Source organism: Dermochelys coriacea, chromosome 1 (assembly GCF_009764565.3).
Source record: "Dermochelys coriacea isolate rDerCor1 chromosome 1, rDerCor1.pri.v4, whole genome shotgun sequence".
NCBI lineage: Eukaryota > Metazoa > Chordata > Testudines > Dermochelyidae > Dermochelys > Dermochelys coriacea.
The window spans coordinates 161,702,283-161,722,180 of record NC_050068.2 but is presented as its reverse complement, the minus strand read 5'-3'; the positions used below and the strand labels follow the sequence as shown (position 1 = coordinate 161,722,180).

General features: G+C 44.3%; 1 protein-coding gene and 1 long non-coding RNA gene across 23 annotated transcripts in view; one reads left to right on the top strand and one right to left on the bottom strand.

Annotated features, from left to right (window-relative positions):
* TTC3 (tetratricopeptide repeat domain 3) overlaps positions 1 to 14,795 on the top strand; it is a 148,014-nt gene extending 133,219 nt beyond the window's left edge. For 20 of the 22 annotated variants that reach the window (XM_043507493.1, XM_038387967.2, XM_043507499.1 and 17 more), the window contains 5 exons: positions 965 to 1,392; positions 10,858 to 10,984; positions 11,127 to 11,354; positions 13,136 to 13,228; positions 14,481 to 14,795. In XM_043507493.1, coding sequence (XP_043363428.1) covers positions 965 to 1,392; positions 10,858 to 10,984; positions 11,127 to 11,354; positions 13,136 to 13,228; positions 14,481 to 14,588 — 984 coding nt within the window. In that variant the 3' untranslated portion in view covers positions 14,589 to 14,795. Of the gene's footprint in view, positions 1 to 964; positions 1,393 to 10,857; positions 10,985 to 11,126; positions 11,355 to 13,135; positions 13,229 to 14,480 lie in introns of those variants that run through there. The other 2 variants (XR_006278693.1, XR_006278695.1) reach the window with 2 other exon arrangements.
* A 233-nt stretch (positions 14,796 to 15,028) lies between these two features.
* LOC122458625 lies at positions 15,029 to 19,507 on the bottom strand. The gene is made up of 2 exons (XR_006278707.1): positions 15,371 to 19,507; positions 15,029 to 15,188 (listed from the first exon to the last, which is right to left on the bottom strand). It is a non-coding gene; the product is annotated as an uncharacterized LOC122458625 (long non-coding RNA).
* Between the last annotated feature and the right edge of the window lie 391 nt (positions 19,508 to 19,898).

The following is a 19,898-nucleotide window of genomic DNA, read 5'->3' as shown; positions in this document are numbered from 1 at the left end:
GAGCATGGGGCTGTGTCCCTGACCATGTTGGCTTGCTTTTCATATTCATAGAGTAGTAACTTATTCTAATAGTAAAGGAGGACTTGTGGCACCTTAGAGACTAGCGAATTTATTTAAGCACAAGCTTTCGTGAGCTACAACTCACTTCATTGGATGCTCACGAAAGCTGTGCTCAAATAAATGTGTTAGTCTCTAAGGTGCCACAAGTCCTCCTTTTCTTTTTGCGGATACAGACTAACACGGCTGCTACTCTGAAACTTATTCTAATAGTAATTCCACTGATTTGATTTCACTAGGTCCACATGTAGAGTATGGCTCTACTCATTATGAGTAAGTGGGCACAATTGTGTTCGAAGTGAGGATAAGTGTATCCTTTTTTAAATAGCCCCGTGATGAAAATGAATTCTAAACCTGCAGAGCCTTTCAGGATGGTGAATACGGCAGCCATTTATTCTTTAAATAAAAACCCCATATGACTAAAGTTTTTAAATATACTCCTTTAAAAACCCCACTTTTAAATGCCTCCAACTGGTGGCTTTCTTGCCTGCCATCTTGGAATCTTTAATGAAGAAATGCCCACAGCCACTTTCAAAACATTTCTTCTGTAAAACCATGATGACTGGCCAGGACCATTTCTGTAGCTAAAACCATGGGAACTCTGTATAAGTTAAAATAACAGTAAGGGTTGCATTTGTGTGCACGTTATATTTTAATTAGGTTTGGAGCAAATCTTGTCTATAGGTACTGCACAATTATCAGATTTCGAATGTGTGCTACAAACAGGTTACCTCGGGGTAAATCAGGTCAGGATGAAGTGCTGTCTTTTACTGTGCATTTCCTTCTTAATTGCCTAAGTTAAGTACAGCCCAGTCCATGAAGTAGCTGTAGCCTTAACATGTTTGAAAATAGTATTTGACTAATATTTTAATTAAATCTTCATCTTTCTGGGGGATTTTTTTTATAGGTAATGCATGGCAGTCCTCCTATTAATGATCCAGCCATCATAATGTATTCATCTGCACTTGTCCGTCCCACTTTACTTCCTGCATTTTCAAGCTCCAAAGATCAAAGTCCGATGCATTCCACACTTGATGTGCAAACTGGAAATAAAACAGCATGTAGAAGTCCTAATCCTTGTTCTGCAAAGAATGGATCAGTGGAAATACCCTCTGAAACTTTAGGAGCATTATACTCTGATCAAGTCCGAATAGTCCAGCCATTAGGGATTTCTGGAAGTACTGCTCAGAACATGCAGCCGAACCAAAGACAACTAAATGATCTAGCATCAGCTATGCAGTTGGGAGCTGTTAGAGTGTCAAACAAGAAGGCACTTTCAAAAGCACTTGATAATATCATTGAGCGTCTAATGGCTATATTTCCCCACTATACAAGGTAATACTGTTTTAAAAGGTTTTTTTTTTTCTTTTTTTACTTCTAACATGTGCTGGGTTTCTTGGCAGCGAATCTTCTCATATTTTAACTGGGAGCATGATAAGCTCTTGGGTGATTTTTCTCCCTATCTGGGGTTTCTTATCTTCCCATTAATCTTGTAAAATGTTCAGCTGAAGGAGCATTCTCTCTGGGTACATGAGGCTAAATTTAATAGCATTTGAGTCTAGCGGGGTTAGGAATAGGGCAGCATACTTGCTGAGGTGTGCAGGATGGAACCCACTCTGAGGTGACATGATAGCTGCTAAAGTGTGCAATAGAGAGGAGGATCCTCCTTTAGACTTCACAAAGTAAGTGGGATGTGGCATTTTGATTATACCTAGCCACATGCCCCAGATTAAGGAATTTATGCATGCTGTTACCAATTTGCTGCTAGTCCTGACAAAGGTGACATGTCCACTCCACCCAACCCCCAGTCTTCTTTCCTCACATAATAAGAGAGGAATTCTGTAACCAGGACTTTATATTATTCATAGAAAGTTATGATTACACTGTCAGATACACATTCTTAACTTTGCTTCCTTTTGTGTATTTATACATTGACAGTCTAAAGCATTACATTATTTTTAAACACAATGCAATGCTACCCCAATTTTCTACATCATGTGCTACTGTGTATGTCAGTTCATTAGTCATTTATATGCAAATACTCAACAATAGTTACACAACATACAACAGATTAAGTATATACCATAGAAGTAATAGTAAAAAGTCCTGATTAAAGTATTTATAGATCACCTAAACTTGCAGCCATTGGCTTTAGAGTTATTTGCTTTGACCCCTAATTTTCACCTGCAGTTAGCTGTGCTTCTGCTTCAAAAGACAAAATTATTCAGTACCTACCATAGATATCTTATATGCTAATTATAGTCATCTCTCAAAGGTACAGTGATTTATTACAGCAAACATGTTGGTGTAAGTATAAAAGTCTGAATAAATATTGCAAGGTGGAGGAAATTTCATATTGTATTGTAATTCAGCTCTATGATAGTGTATGTACATGGGGGCAAAGCAGAGAAGTTGTTAGTGCAACCTTGATATTCTTGCATTTTGAGTTCTCAACCATGCAACTAATAAGGCTTTTTTAGTTTTTATTTAGACTAAGCATAGAATATTAAATGTTTGTAATAGAACAATAAAATATGTCAAATAAGCATCAGTCCCTTTACATACCATTAGGAATGCGACAAGGACAGTGGTACTTTGAGAAAAAACTGAAGGGCCTTTTATAAACACCTTCTTTGATGTACAGTAGAAGAGAAAGTTACTAGAGCTCCTTCCAAAGTGTTGTATGTACATAGTATTTAAAAATTAGTATACATCCAAGAAGCATGCTAGAATAAACACTGAAGATGAGGCAGAACCATTCATTCAGGTTAGAAGTGTATTTTATCTCTTGAAAAAATTATCAACTTCTACATAAAACATAGGAACAAAGTAATTCCAAAAGTAAGATATTTGTCCTAGAAAACAACCCATATAGGCTATTTCACCTGACTGTTCTGAAATCCCAAAATCGGCTAGGTAAATAGCAGTTTAGTGTATATACTTTTTATGGATTTATAACTTCTACTGCCAACTCAGGTAGTATGATTTTAAAAAAAATCACCTATGAAGTTCTGTTATAAATTTCTGAAATTTTTTAGCTTGGCATTTCTTTAGCCCAAGCTCTAAGGGCTGGTCTCCTCCTGTCTGCAATTTCTCAGAGCAGTTCATTTCTGTAACACAGCTCCTGCTGATTACATCCCCTACTGTAACTTCCACCAAGTCTTCACTAACATAGTAGCAGTTCACTTTGCTTCCAATCATTTCTTTGCCAGCCTTTTTTTTTTAAATTTTTGGCTAGAAGTGAGCAACCTTTCCTCTCCCTTCCTTATTCTCCTCCCCTGGATCAGGTAAAGAGCATCATGATGGCGTCAGCCACCTTGATCCAGCATAGCAGGTCTGTTCCATAAACACTGGTTAAATCTAAGCAGTGTTCCGTATGTGAGGCAGCATTTACAGGATTTTTAGAGGGCAAATTAATGCTGTGTCTATTCTCTGCCAGGACATGGGTTTCAGAGTCAGGACAGGGGAGACCTGACATGCCTGTCTGAGGAGCCATGACTCTAATGTACAAAACCCCACCCAAGAGACAGGTTATTGGGGTGGGGGGAGAGAGAGCCAAAGATGAGGACACCAGCCAGCCAGCAAAGGGGTTAAGTCCTGGGGCAGACCCTGGTTAGAATGAAAAAACAATGGGCATCAGCTTCCCCCCCCCAAATACAGAAGTGGATTGTAAATTCCCTAGGAAAAGAAACAGGATTCCTACATAGCTCTCCTTCCCACACAAAGTTACAGATACTAGCAATGAGACCCCATTCCCAGGTAGAGGGGAAGATACAGGGAGATATTTCCAGGGGGCTCAAGAAACACCACCCCAGCCATATCCTGGTGACAACTCCTGCTGAGCAGATAAAAAGGACCAAAAATCCAAAAAAATTAAAAGAAATCGAAGAGTATTTCTCCTCTGACTCAGGCTCCGCCGCCTCTGATGAGGAAGGAGAGTTCTCACATTCAGGCTCTGTGCAGGGCATGGAAAACATGCAGCAAAGGTTTTTCACCCTCTGATAAATTTGAGACCACAAGCAGAGAGGTTGCATCTGCTCTCCAGATCAACCAGAACTGGCACATGAGGACAAGCCTAAGGGCAAATGCCTGCCTTCCAAATCCTCACTTCAGACAGCAATCCCACAGCACCCTTTTGAGGATGTGAACAGGGAGGAATGGGAAATACCTGAGAAGGCTAAGCGCATAACCAGGTGTGCACTTAGATAAAAGTTGCAAGCACCAAAAAAAGCCATTACAGAAATACAAAAGGATGATACTAGAGTGGTATCTCTAGCAAAAGAAATGGTAATCCTAGGTGAAGAAGAGGATTTCTCTCCCAATGATACGAAAAGGTAAAAGCCACCATAAAAGAAACTTTGAGACGTCCTTGGCCACTATACGCTTCACAAGAGACAGGATGACCGTAAAGCCATAAAAACAAAAGAACCATCCTGACTTCTGGTCTATCTAAAGAAAATAACCCCAGCAACAGACTTTATGGCGGATGCCTCAGTGGATGCAGTGAGATTCTCAGCTACTGCCATGGCATCACATCTAACTGTGTCCTGGACTACAGATGCCTGCTCCAAACAAATTCTATGCTCACCCAAATACACAGGTTATCTCCTGTCTGGAAAAAAATTGTATTAAGTTGTGGCAGACAGCACTTCCTTCTCAACACACTATGTGGGGAGGGACTGTTTTGGTTTGGAACTACAAGCCCAGTAATATGCAGAAATACTCTTTGAATTTTCCATTTCTCAGGAGAATGGTCTCTATTGATCACAGACAAGTGGGTGAGAAATAGAGTTCTTCTTCAAGTGATTGTTCATGTCCATTCCAAGCAGGTGTGTGCAGGACAGCCAGAAGATTTTTCCCCTAGCAGCATGCGTAGGGTCGGCCTGGGCGCCCACTGGAGTGGCGCCTTCATGGCGCCCAGTATAGGGGCCTGCTGCCCCCTCCCCCCCTCAGTTCCTTCTTACCACCCCTGACGGCTAGCTGGAACTTCGCTCATTCTTACAGCAAGCACCTTAGCAGTGTCTTTTGTTCCTAGTGCACATAGTTCAGTAGTTGTTCTCTATAGTTACAGTTTTTTCATATAGTTAGTAGTTGATTGTTAGATCATTAGTTTCCCCTTCGGGGGTATGCCCATGTCTCTGGGGTTTAAACTCTGCAAGTCCTGTGAAAAATTTATGCCCAAGAGTGAACCTCACTCATCTTGCTTGCGGTGCCTTGGTGAGACTCACCAAAAGGACAAGTGCCGCATTTGCAAGGGTTTCCACCCAAGAACCCTTAAGGACAGAGAGCAGAGGCTAAAACTCCAGCTCATGGAGATGGCATTCAGATAACAATCCGACCCAGGACCCAATGACCCGGCACCAAGCACGTCCTTTTCAGTACGCAGTGCTCCAGCGCCAACGGCGCACGAAATGGGCCTGGCTAAAGACTCTAAAGCCCACTAGCACCGCCACAGCTCAGGCCATAGTGCGTCTGCCTCAGTTCAGCACTGCTCTCCATCTCTGGTGCCGGTAAAAAAAGAAGAGGCCAGTGAGGGACCGATCACCCCCCCTCAAAACCTAACGGGCCGGCGGCGTCCACAAGTGGCTCAGGACAGACCGCCTCCACCTTGCTTCTGCCCAGGGTTTCGTCGACTCCTGCCCCGGCTGGGGTCCAGTCGAGTCCGAACCCTCCTTGGTCCCTGGACCATCTGGTGGACCTACAGCCACCATCGATGCCAGAGGTGTTCTAGGTGGCAACGGACCTGATGCGCCTCCCGGTGCTATCCTCCCCCCAAAGGAGGGACAATTCGCCAGCAACCTCACGCCCCCTGTTTCACTCCAGGGGTAAGCCAACCACAATGGCCCAACGGTCTCCATCTCCGGCACTGCCTGCGCAGGTGCAGCAAGTGCACCGCTCCCCGGAGTCGAGTAGTCATCCGTTGGCGACCCAGGGGACTGCTCCTCCGGGGTCTTCTTACTCGGAAATCTCGGAGTCGGAGGTGGACTCAACTCGATCCAGCAGATTGTGGAACAGGAGGTCCAGGTCCCGGCAGAGTCACCAACCATACCCGACACCATGGCAGCAACAGTGACAACCACCTGCACAATGGCCCTCTGGACACCCTGAGTGTACCGTCAGAGCCAAGGTCAAGCCCACGACCCGCACTCCAGAACAGTGTCAGTGTCCTCAGCGTCGTTTGTGCCACAGTCAGCGCCGGCACCACAGCTGACGGCGCCACCCTTGTGGGGAGGGGTCCCACTGACGCAGATAGGTTCGGCACCGATACCTCAGCCAGCTCCAGCACTGGCTCTCCAGGCAACGACACCGGTGGAAGCCTCAGCTCGTCTATGGCTAAGTTTACAGAACTCCTGCCCCAGGAAGCTCAGGGGGAGTTTTCTGTGCTTACGGAGGAGGGGAAGCTGGTCTCCCGAGCGTCTTTGCAAGCGGCCCTGGACGTGGCAGATGCAGCCTCCCACACTTTGGCCACAGGGGTGGTTATGAGGAGAGGCTCCTGGCTACAGGTCTCTGGTCTCCCCCACGAGGTCCAGCAGACCATTCAAGACCTGCCCTTCGAAGGTGTAGATCTCTTCTCCGAAAAGACGGATAAGAGACTTCACAGCTTGAAGGACTCGAGGGCTACCCTTCGTTCGCTGGGGCTTCACACGCCTGCTACCCAGCGCAGGCATTTTAGGCCTCAACCTGCCCCTCGTCCTTACCAACCCCAAAAATCACCAGGATGCTCTGTGTTGGTGAAACAGAAGCACTCGGAGGAGGCATTGCCCTTCCTCTGGACAAAGTTCTGGCCAGCCCAGGGCCCCACCGGGCTCTAGACCATCCTTTTGAGGGTACGGTTGAGGATGGTTTGCCAGTACGACCTTTGGATCCTTCCCATCTTTCTTTCTCGTCCCATCTATCCCCTTTCTACCATGCCTGGTCCTGAATTACTTCAGACCGATGGGTGCTCCGCACGGTAGAGAGGGGATATTCCATCCAATTTTGTACCCTCCCACCCCCCCAACCCTCTTCCCCGTACCTCTTCAGGGACCCCTCTCCCTGAACAACTTCTAATTCAAGAGGTGCAGTCCCTCCTCTCAGTAGGGGCAGTGGAGGAGGTTCCTCAGGAGCTAAGGGGCAAGGGTTTCTACTCCCAGTATTTCCTAATACTGAAGACCGGGGGGGCCTCAGACCTATACTGGACCTGCGACAGCTCAACAAGTACATAAAAAAACTCAAGTTTTGCATGGTCTCACTAACCTTCATTATCCCCTCACTGGATCCAGGAGACTGGTACGCCGCCCTCGACTTGAAGGACGTGTATTTTCATATCGCAGTAGTCACACATCACAGATGCTACCTCAGATGCATGGTGAACAGAGGCCACTACCAGTTTGCCCTCCTCCCATTTGGACTGACTACTGCCTCCCGAATATTCACAAAATGCATGGCAGTCATCACGGCGTTCCTGCGCAAGCGCCAGATACAGATTTTTCCATATCTCGACGACTGGCTGATTAAGGATCACTGAAGAGCCCAGGTTGAGGCTCAGGTCGAATTTATAAGGAGGACCTTCCTCAACTTAGGTCTCCTCCTGAACGAGGAAAAGTCTACTCTGTCCCTGGTGCAGAGGATAGAGTTCATAGGCGTGGTCCTGGACTCTGCCCAAGCCAGGGCATACCTCCCAGAAGTCAGGTTTCGCTCACTTCAGGACATCATACAGAGCCTCAGACAGTTTCCCACCACATCGACAAGAAACTGTTTAAAGCTGCTGGGACACATGGCCTCCTGCATATACATGGTGCAGCACGCCAGGCTCAGGCTGCGCCCACTCCAGTCTTGGCTGGCGTCGGTGTACCTACCAGCCCGAGGTGCATTGGACAGGATCGTAACTGTGCCTTGCCTGTTGCTGGACTCCCTCTTATGGTGGCTCAACCCGCAAGTAGTTTGCACAGGGGTGCCTTTTGCTAGCCCTCAGCCCTCACTCTCCTTCGTGACAGACGTGTCGGATCTGGGTTGGGGGTGCTCACCTAGGGGACCTCAAGACCCAAGGCCTCTGGTCTCCAATGGACCTCGCTCTTCACATCAGTGTCAAAGAGCTGAGGGCAGTGCGTCTGGCATGTTACGCTTTCAAAATGTACATAATGGGCGGGTGTGTTTCAATCCTCACGGACAACACCTCGGCGATGTTCTATATCAACAAACGGGGGTGCACGCTCCTCTCCCCTGTGCTGGGAAGCCCTTGCACTGTGGGACTTCTGCATGGAGCACTTGATCTACCTGCAGGCTTCATACCTCCCAGGGGTGCGAAACACGCTGGCAGACAGCCTCAGCCAGACCTTCCGTAGCCACAAGTGGTCCCTTCGGCCGGACATGGTGAACTCAATCTTCTGGTTCTGGGGTTCTCCCCAGATAGACCTGTTCACCACTCTGGGTAACAGGAAATGTCAGACTTTTTGCTCCCTCGGGAGCCATGGCTCGGGGTCAATCGGGGATGCCTTCCTTCTCTCTTGGGAGGGCCGCCAGTTATCGGCTTTCCCACCCATCCTTCTAATCCACAGGGTGCTCCTCAAGATCCACAGGGACCGGGACTGAGTTATACTAATAGTGCTGGCATGGCCGAGTCAGCACTGGTTCACCTTGCTCCTGGAAATGTCCATAGCACTGGTCCCTTGGTCACCTTACTGCTGGTCCCCGACCTGATCATGCAGGACCAGGGCCGACTCCAGCACCCGAATCTGGAATTGCTCCACTTTACGGTCTGCATGCTCCATGGCTAAGTGCCGCAGAGCTGTCTTTTTCAGACCAGGTCAGACAAGTCCTCCTTGGTAGTAGAAAGCCCTCCACCAGGGCTACATACCTGGTCACATGGAAAAGGTTCTCCATCTGGGCGGAGCAACGCAGTCCGTTGCTGCTCCTCGCCCCCGTACCGTTTATACTGGACTACCTCCTTCACCTAAAATATCAAGACCTTTCCCGGTCATCATCAATAAGGGTCCACTTAGCCACTATCTCCGCCTTCCACCCGGGCACAAATGGTTTCTCGGTCTTTCCAAACCCTATAGTCAGTCATTTTCTCAAGGGTTTGGACAGGCTCTTCCCGCACATGCATCAGCCTGTCCCTGCCTGGGACCTCAATTTAGTCCTCTCCAGGCTTACAGGCCCTCCATTCGAACCTCTGGCCACCTGCTCCTTGTTATATCTTTTGTTCAGGGTTGCATTCCTCGGCTCGACGGGTCTCGGAGCTCAGGGACCTCACGACTGAGCCCCCTTACACAGTTTTTCATAAGGATAAGGTCCAGCTCAGGCCGCATCCAGCTTTTCTCCCGAAGGTCGTCTCCCATTTTCACATGACCAAGGACATCTTCCTCCCAGTGTTTTATCCCAAGGCTCACTCCTCCGATGCTGAGCGCAGGCTACACTCACTGGACGTGCGTAGAGCCTTAGCCTTCTACATAGAGAGAACTAAGTCGTTCTGGAAATCCATCCAACTCTTCGTAGCCGTGGCAGACAGAATGAAAGGCCTCCCAGTATCCTCTCAACGCATATCGTCGTGGATCACGTCCTGCATTAGGGAGTGCTACACCCTGGCAAAGGAGCCTGCTCCGCAGATCACTGCCCACTCTACCAGGGCCCAGCCTCCTCTGTGGCGTTCCTGGCACAAGTTCCTATTCAGGAAATTTGCAGGACAGCTATGTGGTGCTCGGTACATACATTTATGTCACACTATGCAATTACACAACAGGCCAGGGACGTTGCGGATTTTGGGCGAGCCATGGTCCATTCTGTAGATAACTCCGGCCCCACCTCCTGAGCTTTAGCTTGTGAATCACCTGCTTGGAATGGACCTGAACAATCACTCGAAGAAGAAAAAACAGTTACTCACTTTCTCGTAACTGTTCTTTGAAATGTGTTGTTCATGTCTGTTCCAATACCCACCCTCCTACCCCTCTGTCGGAATAGTAGGCAAGAAGGAACTGAGGGGTGAGGGGTCGGCAGGCCCCTATACTGGGCGCCATGAAGGCGCCGCTCCACGGTGCGCCCAGGCCGACCCTGCAGACGCTGCTAGGGGAAAAATATTCCGGCTGGCGTGCACACAGCATGCACACACCTGCTTGGAATGGACATGAACAACACATCTCTAAAAACAACAGTTGCGAGAAAGTGAGTAACTGTTTTTTGCGGCTCTCTGAGGGCCTCACCCATTCCTCCTTCATCCACTCCTCCATCTCAGGCAATCCTATCAAACGTGAACTGGTGATAAATGAACATTCTGGACGTAGGAACAACAGAAAGGTTCTTAGGGCTATCCTCCATATTTTTTGTCATCCAGAATTTTAAGGGATAGGATCGCGGCATAGGAGTGTCAGCAGTCTTGGACCTCAGACTCAACAAATGGTGGAAGAACACAAATTCCAGAGGGAATCCTAGCTTTGACCGTGACATCTCTGTCCCCCAGGGACCATCCTTGCCTCTGAACCTTCTATTTCTGGTTACCTCTGAAATCAGCTATAATTTATTTGTTAACATTGCAACTATTTCCTTGAGTCAGTCCATTGTGGTTAAAACATCTCATTGCTGGTGTTTCCATGATAAGAGTAGTGAAAACTAGACACTGACAGAATAGTATCTAGAAGTGCGTCTACTAAAGAGCATTAAAGAAGGTCAACTCCCCCCCCCCCTTTTTTTTTTTTTTTTTAAAGAGGGCCACTACTATGAATCTAAAGCCTTTAAGCAAAGGCTTTTTTTTACTGTAACTGTGCTGACTGAATCACAATACAAACTGTTGTAAAACTCTGTGCTTTGCTTTTTTCCCCCTTGCAGTTTTGATCTTACTAACTTCATAGAAGAAGTACAAATTAAAAATGGAAACAAACTTCCAGGATTGAGCTCAGATGAAATCCTTACCAGAGTGACAGAACTCATTTTGGACCATCAAAATAAGAAAAAGGTACATGGCAGATGTCAGCCTTTTTGCACCGTAATTGATTAAAACTGTGAAACAAAGCTGAAGAGGATACTGAATGTTCTTTAGCAAATGCATGGCATAATGCTTGATGATGATAAAAGTTTCCTTTGCAATACCTCTGTAGGCTCCAACCTCAGCAAAGAGAGCTGAGAAGCCAGCATCCTGTGCTGTAACTCAGACTCTGAAAGTAGCCAAGTCTGCCGTGGGAAATGTGTCTAGCCTATCCAAGGTAAGGCCTTCCTATAAAACTGCTGCAAACAAAACAGCTCAGCCATCACAGCCAGCCCATCAGCCATGGAGACCTGTTGGAGGACCATCACAATCAAAATGGATAAAATCAAATGATTCTATTGTAAGTTTTCTTTACTCTTCCACTAATTTAAAAATATATATGTATTCAATCGATATATCAAAGCACAAGAGGGCAATTTTATGATGCATTATTCCATGGTTTTTAATTAAGTCAAGGTATTATATCTTACAAAAAGTTCAATGAAGAAATCAAAACTTTTATATTTTAAAAAAGAAAATCTGTATTCATTTACTTCACTAATGTTCTTAGAAGATACTTTATAAAATACCTTAATTAGTCAGATCAGGTCTTTGTGCATTGCAGAAATTAATGAGACAGCCTGTAAATACTTGGCAGTAAATGCAGCACAGCTTTGTTACACACACATCAGATCGAATGAGAGATGCCTTTTTTCTAATGCCTGTTGCTTTAGGCAATTCTCTGAGTGTTCCCTGGTCTTCAGAGCAGAGAACTGGAAAGTCTCTCCCTGGGTCCTGCTCCTGGAGGCTGTGCCACTAACTTGCTGCAGAACTTCAGACAAGTCACTTAGGGCTCAGCCACACTTGCAAGTTAGAGCGCATTAAATCAGCCTTGGACGCCCTATCTCCTGAGGTGTCCACACTGGCAAGGCAAGGCATGTAGAGCGCTTGGACTTTGTAGCTGGAACGCTCATTGTGGACAACGTGTTGCATTAGTGTGCTGTGATTGGCCTCCGGAAAGGTCCCATAATCCCCTGAAGTCAAGTGGCCACTCTTCTCATTGATTTGAACTCAGCTGCCTGCATGCGGATATCTCCTTTCAAAGCTCTGTTTCTGGCAGCCAGCATGCTTATCTGCTCTGGGATAAAGCAACTATTACAGTGGAATGCTGCCGAGAGAGAGATGGGGGGAGGAGGGTCTGCTGCTGTCCGAACTTACAAGACAGCATGCTGACACACTCTGTGCCCCCCAGAACACACTCTCTCTCCCCCCACATACACACAACACACTCCCTGTCACACTCCATCCCCCATCCCCATTTGAAAATCACGTTGCAGCCACTTGCACACTGGGATAGCTACCAGAATTCATTGCTCTTTGTTGCGTTGCAAGAGCTGCTAATGGGCCATGCCAGTGCGCTTGCAGCTGACAGTGTAAACACACGGCAGCGTTTTCCATGTTGCGGTCTCCGAAGGCTGGTTTAACTTCCAGCGCTCTACATCTGCAAGCGCTCTACATCTCCAAGCCCTTGCGCTCTTCCTGCATCAATATACTCATCTGTAAAATGTTGATGGGTACCCTACTTGATATCTTCCCCACAAAGTGCTTTGAAATACTCAAATTATTATTCACTTTCCTAGCCTCTGTTTTTAGATGCGTAATGTATGTAACAGCACTATCAGGTGTGATAGTGTCTGAGGATTTATTTATAAGGTGATTTGAGAAGGCAGAACGAGATTTATCTGAGGTGCTTGCAGGATGCAATTACCATAATATGCAAATAAAAATGGGAGATGGGATTCCTAGACTTTCAATCACTAAGCTTTGCCTTTTCCTAAAAATTTCAGTGCTCTGTCTTCGGAAGCATTCCATAATGGTGTCTCAGCTTCAGTAGCATCACTTGTGTTAACAATTTATTTACTTTGAAGTACTATTGTTCTTTTCTGTTGAGCTTTTAAAAAATGATAGGTGGAATGGGTTTGTTTACAATAGGTTGTAAGCTCTTCAGGGCAGGATCTATGCCTGTTTTATGTTTGGAAGGCACTCAACCCACTGTGTTACAACTAGCTGACTAGATAGATTTTTTTTTTAAATAGTTGTTAACCTTATGTAAAATATATATTTAAATTATTTTATCTCTAGACATCTGATGATGATCCCTGCATAATATGCCATGAAGAGCTGAGCCAGGAGGATGTGTGTGCGCTAGAATGTGGACACAGTTTTCACAGACGAGTAATAATTTTTTTTATATTCTCATACTATTTACCTGTGAGTCTTTTGAACCTACCTATCTTGTGTAAAAATATTTTTTGAGTTAAACAAATCTTCCCCCAGTTTCATAGTATTTCATATTGATATTAAAGTAGCAATTCATAGATTGGTTTTTATTGTATCCCTTGTAATAACTCGTATGTTTGAGAATATTCTTCTTTTGTATTTTCAGTTGGCAAAATTTTCTTGTATTTTAGAGCGCTAGACACTAAAATGGTTTTGTTAAATTACCATTTAAGCTTAAAAATAAACTTTGAATAGGTTGCAGTCATCTTTCATAAAGTTACTAATTAATTACATATTTCTGCATCACTTCAAAAAACTAAAGTGCTATAGAAATGCTAAGCTCATTAGTAAGGTTACAGTTTTGTCATGGGCCATTTTAGTAAAAGTAATGGACAGGTCACGGACAATTAACAAAAATTCACAGAAGCCGTGACCTGTCCCTGACTTTTACTAAAAATGTCCATGACAAAAAAGACAGAGGGAGAAGGGTCCAGCACCCTGCTCTGCTGTGGCTGGGAGAGAACCCCACCTGCTGCTGGGGGATCTCCTGCGGGGACTGGGGAGCTTCTGGAGAATTCCCCATGCTGTGGGGGCCCCTGCCACTCCAGGGAAGGTGGGGTAGCCTGCAGCTCCCAGCCGCTATGGGCTGAAGTCACAGAGGTCTGTGGAAGTCACAGATTCCTCCGCGACCTCCATGACCAAATCCTAGATTTACCCATTAGCAATCAAACTCCAGACCTGTAATAGGAACACAGGCTTCATTACCAGTATCTTGTTAAAAGGGTAGACACCCATGAAAATAGCTATATCTATAGTAAGTTCTTACAGTAAGGAAGAATCAAAATTGTATACTAAAGTACATTCATTACTATTATGTAGGACTTTAATAAAGTTGATGATTGAAAAGCTGTCCATGTGCACTTTTTTTTTTGGTTTCCAAACCTTAAAAATAAGTGTAATAAAAGTAATTGTATAATTGGTGTATACCAGAAATTGGTTTTAAAAAAAACCCATAGTCTGTGTAGCATCATGGAACCAGAGGCTGTATTTTTTCCAATGCCAAATCTTAACTTATGGTTGAATGCTTTGGAAAACTACCTGTTTTTAAATAATGTAATTTTGATCGTATTTATCACTAAATTGAAAACTCTTAGTGTAGCTGAAATTAACTAAAGGTTTCTGACATTTCTCTTGCTATCTTTTACAGTGTATTGGAACCTGGCTTAAAACACAAAGGACATGCCCAACATGTCGAGTTCATGTTCTATTACCTGAAGATTTCCCTAAGCTTCCTGGACGAAACCGACATACCTAAATCTTGCCTTACTATTAATAATCAGATTAGCAAGAAGATGCAATTCATATTAGTAGCTGCAAATAAATAATCTTGGTAACAAATGTATATGTGTAATGTGCTGCCTAGAAACATAGGTGCAATCCTGGCTCTGTTGAAGTTAATGAAGCCAGGATTTCACTGAGTGTTATAGGTCATGAGAGATAAATATTGTCATTTTTATTCCAATTAAAATGTAGAAAAAAAATCAAAACAGTTAATTTTTAATACTGAAAATGCTGGCTTTTTTCCTAATTACTGGCCAAATGGATGTATGTGTATTAACATACCATAAGCTATCTTGAAGAGGATTTTATGTAGCTTTCTTTTATGTAATTATGTGCTTCGTATATTTAAACTGAAGAAAATGTATATCCCAAGCATATCAGGGTAAAACATGAGGGTTTTTTTTATTTTAAAGGCATACCTAAGCCATGTAGGCCACCAAATATACCTTCCTCAAGGGAAGGCCTATGTGCTTCATAGGAAGATGGAGTGATCTCTCGAGAATTCAAGCAAAAGGTTGTATAATTATATAAACAGCTAATAAGGAACATCGTTTTGGGGACCTAAACAGGTTGACTGTCCTTTTTTTGAGACTAACAAATTTATTAGAGCATAAGCTTTCGTGAGCTACAGCTCACTTCATCGGATGCTGTAGCTCACGAAAGCTTCTGCTCTAATAAATGTGTTAGTCTCTAAGGTGCCACAAATACTCCTTTTCTTTTTGTGAATACAGACTAACACGGCTGCTACTCTGAAACCTGTCCTTTTTTTGAAATTTCTCTACCTTTAAAAGGTCATGATCAGATACCATTTGACTCCAAATACAGCATTTATAAAAGTTTGTCGTCCTTTTATTAAAAAAAAAATACATCCATCGTTTACATGAAAAAGAAATCAAATTCCAATGAGCTAAGTTAATTAACATTCTCCTGCAAAGTTGGAACACAAACATTACAGTGTTGCTTCAGTGTAAAAAATAAATATTAACTTTTTCTCAGCTTGATCAGTCAAAATAAAACAAACAGCTTAAATAATGAAAAAGTAGGGTCTTTTAAAACTTCAGTTTTAATTAGCTGTGCTGTTTAAGATTTTTTTAAATGATTTTTTAAAATGAGATTAAAATGTATAAATTTCCTATGTATTCACAAAGCAGTGATTGTAGTTAAAGGCTTCAAATCACAACTTGTTCAGAACCCAAATGATAACTGTTGAGGTTTTTTTTTTCCCTACAGATAATGTTTCCACACAAAGTTGTGGTTTATACAAAACCAGTATTAAAGTATTTTAAATTAGACTATATTTTATATTTTGAATAACCACTATTATGTGTTAATGTTTTCTGATTGTAGACCTCCAAGCGAATGATTTATTCACTTTTATCATGTTTATTTTTTCTCTAACTTACTACGTGGTTTAAATTTCTGCTGCTACATGCAGTTTCTGATTTTTGTTTAAAAGTGATATAAGAACTTACATTTTCCTCTAACTGTAAATGTAATTGTTTTAAGATCAATCAAGTATCATCATTAGTATTTAAATTGAAATTGTATTCTGTGCCTGGACACTGGCTTATCTCTTGTTCTCTGATATGTATGGGGTAAATGCATCTGGAAAATTAGATTTGTTAAATTACTTTTTATTGAACCAGTCTAAAATGTTTATCTGAACTAAGTTTAGTGTTGGTCTTTTTGAATTGTCCCCTCAATCACAAAGTGCTTGCAATTGAGGCACCTTTAAAAAAAAAAATCTGCTCAGAGTTGTTAATTGCTGAGTAACTTGTCATAGCAACCGGACATCCAAAATTGGGCTACATACCACTAAACATTTCAGACTCTGAAAATGTCAGAGTATTAAAGTTGACTGGTTACATGAAATAAAATATCTAATATAACAATCCTCTCCCACATGCAGCCTATTTATACTTCTTTTGAAATTTTTGTTAAATCTACCTTGTAATCAATTTAGTATATTTAATGTTAATTTGAGGCTTGTGATCAAGTAAAATTATTTCTACATCTAAAATGTGTGGTTTCTTTGTATAAGTCAATGTGTTTAACATATGTAACTATGAACTAAGTTATTACTTCCACTGATTAGGAACTCGCATCTTACCTAAACATAATTTAAGATTTTCTTTCTTAGGAGTAACCTCTCCCCCAATCCACGACTTTGCCACAAAATGAGTTTGATACCCCTGTTGTACACAGACTTTCATAGGTGATACTGATGTGGGGATATGGAGGTAAGCTAAGGTCCTGAGAAATCAGAATATTGTTGAGAAGTATCACAGCTAGAGTTCTAGCTCAACTTTTTTTCCTTTGGCTGAGATCTAGTATTACTCTGGATGTCCTGATGTGCCCATACCCCCACCCCCCAAACAACATGAAAGCATAAAGGGTGGAGCAGAGCCAACCACCTCAGCACTGAGACAGAACTTGGGCTCTACCCACCTTCCTCCCCACACTTACACCTCATTAGAGTAGTTACTTAGTTGTAGTTAGCTTGCCAGTGGGCAAAACAACAAAACAATTTTATTATATTAAGTACAGTTCTCCATACAGGGGCCTTAGACGTCATGGCAGAACTTAAATCTCTGATGTTTAAATCTTGTCCCTAATGTGTCATTTCTATGCCTCTGAATGATTGGCACTCTAGATGCCTTTTTGATTTTGGAGAAGAATATATCCTGGATCATTGTTCTATCTGACACTACTTCTTGAAGTGTACTCAGAAGGCAAGGGATGCCCACTTAAAGCTTTCTATTGGAGTGCCCAACGAAGCTCGCCTCAGACTCTTAAAAGAGAGGGGTGGCCACAGGATAAACTCTCAAGCAGTCCATTACTGTTAGCACCCCTGTGAAATGTGCTTCTGCCCTGAGCTCCTGGGCTGCCTCCTTGTCCAGAAACTTCAGTTGTCAGTTACTGAGATTTGAAAGGCACAACAGGTCTCCTTGATGCAGTCAACCTTGTACTGGGGGAGGACGTTCCAAAGACAAGCCTAAGCATAGGTCACCTTCTTCAGTGCTTGTGAAACCAAGAAACAAGTCACCATTTCTTGGATGCATCTCAGGCTTCACAGTCAAAAAGTAGTAAAGAACCCAGACTGGGTCCCTCCAACACCGCAACACGCACGCTGTACTGTGTGACTCCAGTATCATCGAGCTCTGCAGACCACAGTCCCTTTGGTATACACTCCTAAGCACCAGCACTCAGTAGAGATACTCTCTCTATACCTGTGTCCTCAGCATCAAGTTTTCCAGCACTGACATTCTGAAGCCCAGCATCTCCCACAATTACAATATATTATGGGTTATTGCCCTCCTGGGTGCAGTTTCCAGAGGCAGCTCACAGCTGTGGCACAAACTGTTCAAGTCATACCCCCTTATGCAGCTTACTGCCAGATCTTCTGCCTCTGTGGCAGCAGTCAAGTGTTCAATTTGCTCCCAACTTTACCCATTTTTTCAGGCTGTAGTGTGTACCATTTCTTCTCCGGGACTGGTGATCTCAGCCCCCACTTCAGGCCTGGCAGAACTGATGTGCAAACATCGAGCTAAATCCAAGCAGTGGTCTATTTGTGAGGAAGCTTTTACAGGCTTTTTGGGAGGCAAATTATACCCTGCCTGTTCTGAGGCAACCGACCCTTGCACTTCTAGGGGTGGGGCTGTGTTGGACTCCCACCCTGTCCCCAAGAAGCTGCAACTCCAACCCAGAAAACCACGATCCAGTGTTGCTGAGCAGACCAGGGAGAGACTCCAAGGACGAGGACTTTAGCAGCCAGCTTGGACAGAACACCAGAAGGAAAAAACCCCTAAAGGGCTCAGGCTCCAGCTCCCCTCCCCCCCAACACACACATACACCCTAAAAATTCCCTGGAGGGAGAGAAGCAGGGCTTGTACTCAGCTCCCATTCTTCCCAACTCAAACTAGGTAAACTCTAGCAATGAACCCCATTCCCTGGGCAGTAGGAGAGGGACCCTGAGAGAGAGATCCAGGGGGCTCAAGGTACCATACAGAGCAAGCTGCAAAAACCTGTGCCCTGACCATAGCAGGGCAACAACAACAAGCAAACCGGACCAAAAAGGCAAAAAAATCCAAAAAGAGCTAAAAGGAAAAGCAACGGCATTTAAAACAAAACTAAGATTTGTCCTCTGCCTCAAACAGTACCTCCTCCACTGAGAGAGGTTGGCCTCAGATTCAGGCTCTGAGCAGGGCATAAAAAAATGCAACAAGGTGGTTGTTTCACCCCCATGTGCAAACAGGTTGTATCCACACTCCAGATCCAACCTGGGCGAGGCACACACTGCACTGACAAGCTTACAGGCAAATACCTGTCTTCCAAATCCGAGACAGATAGCAATCCCATTGTACCCATCCAAGAGGACGTAATCAGAGAGGAATTGGAAATATCTGACCCGAGTAAGTGCATAAATAGGCACACACTTGTATCTAAGTTGCAAGCACCGAAAAAATGCCATTACAGATATACCAGGGTTTCTCCAACTTCATTGCCCCCAACCCCCTTCTGACAACAAAAATTACTACACAATCCCAGGAAGGGGGAACTGAGCTCGCCCAAAGGGAGGGCTAAAGCCCGGGCCCCAGGCAGGGATGGGGGCAAAACCAAAACCCCAGGGCTTCAGTCCCAGATAGGGTGCCTGTAACCTAAGCCCCGCTGCCCAGGGCTGAAGCTATTGGGTTTTGGCTTCAGCTTTGGGCCTGAGCAGTGGGGCTTGGGCTTTGGCCCCAGGCCCCAGCAAGTCTGATGCCAGCCCTGGTGACCCCATTAAAACAGGGTTGCAACCTACTTTGGGGTCCCGCCCCACAGTTTGAGACCTGCTAAGAGATACCAAGGATCAAGGCTGCAGCAGTATCTCTAGGAAAAGTTATGGTAATTCCATCTGAAGGGGATTTATTTCCCAACTCTCAAACTTAGAAAAAGTAGAAGCCATCCTCAGAAGGGACTTGGAGGCTTCATCAGCCACCCTCAGAGCATTCCTGCTTTCAAGAGCCGCGACGTCCTGGCTGGTTGACCTTAAGGCCATAAAGGACAGAGATCATCCTGACTTCTGTCCTACACTTAGAAAATTTCCCTTGCAACAAACTTTGTGGCAGATGCTTCTAGTGGATGCAATGGGATTTTCAATGAGGGCCACGGCATCCAGCTTAGCAGTTGGACACCACAATTGGTTTCATCCCTAGAAGCTCAACACTCAGGCCAAAGAAATTCTTGCTCATCTAAATTCACAAGCTCTCTCCTTGCTGGGGAAAAACTAGACAACATAGTCGCA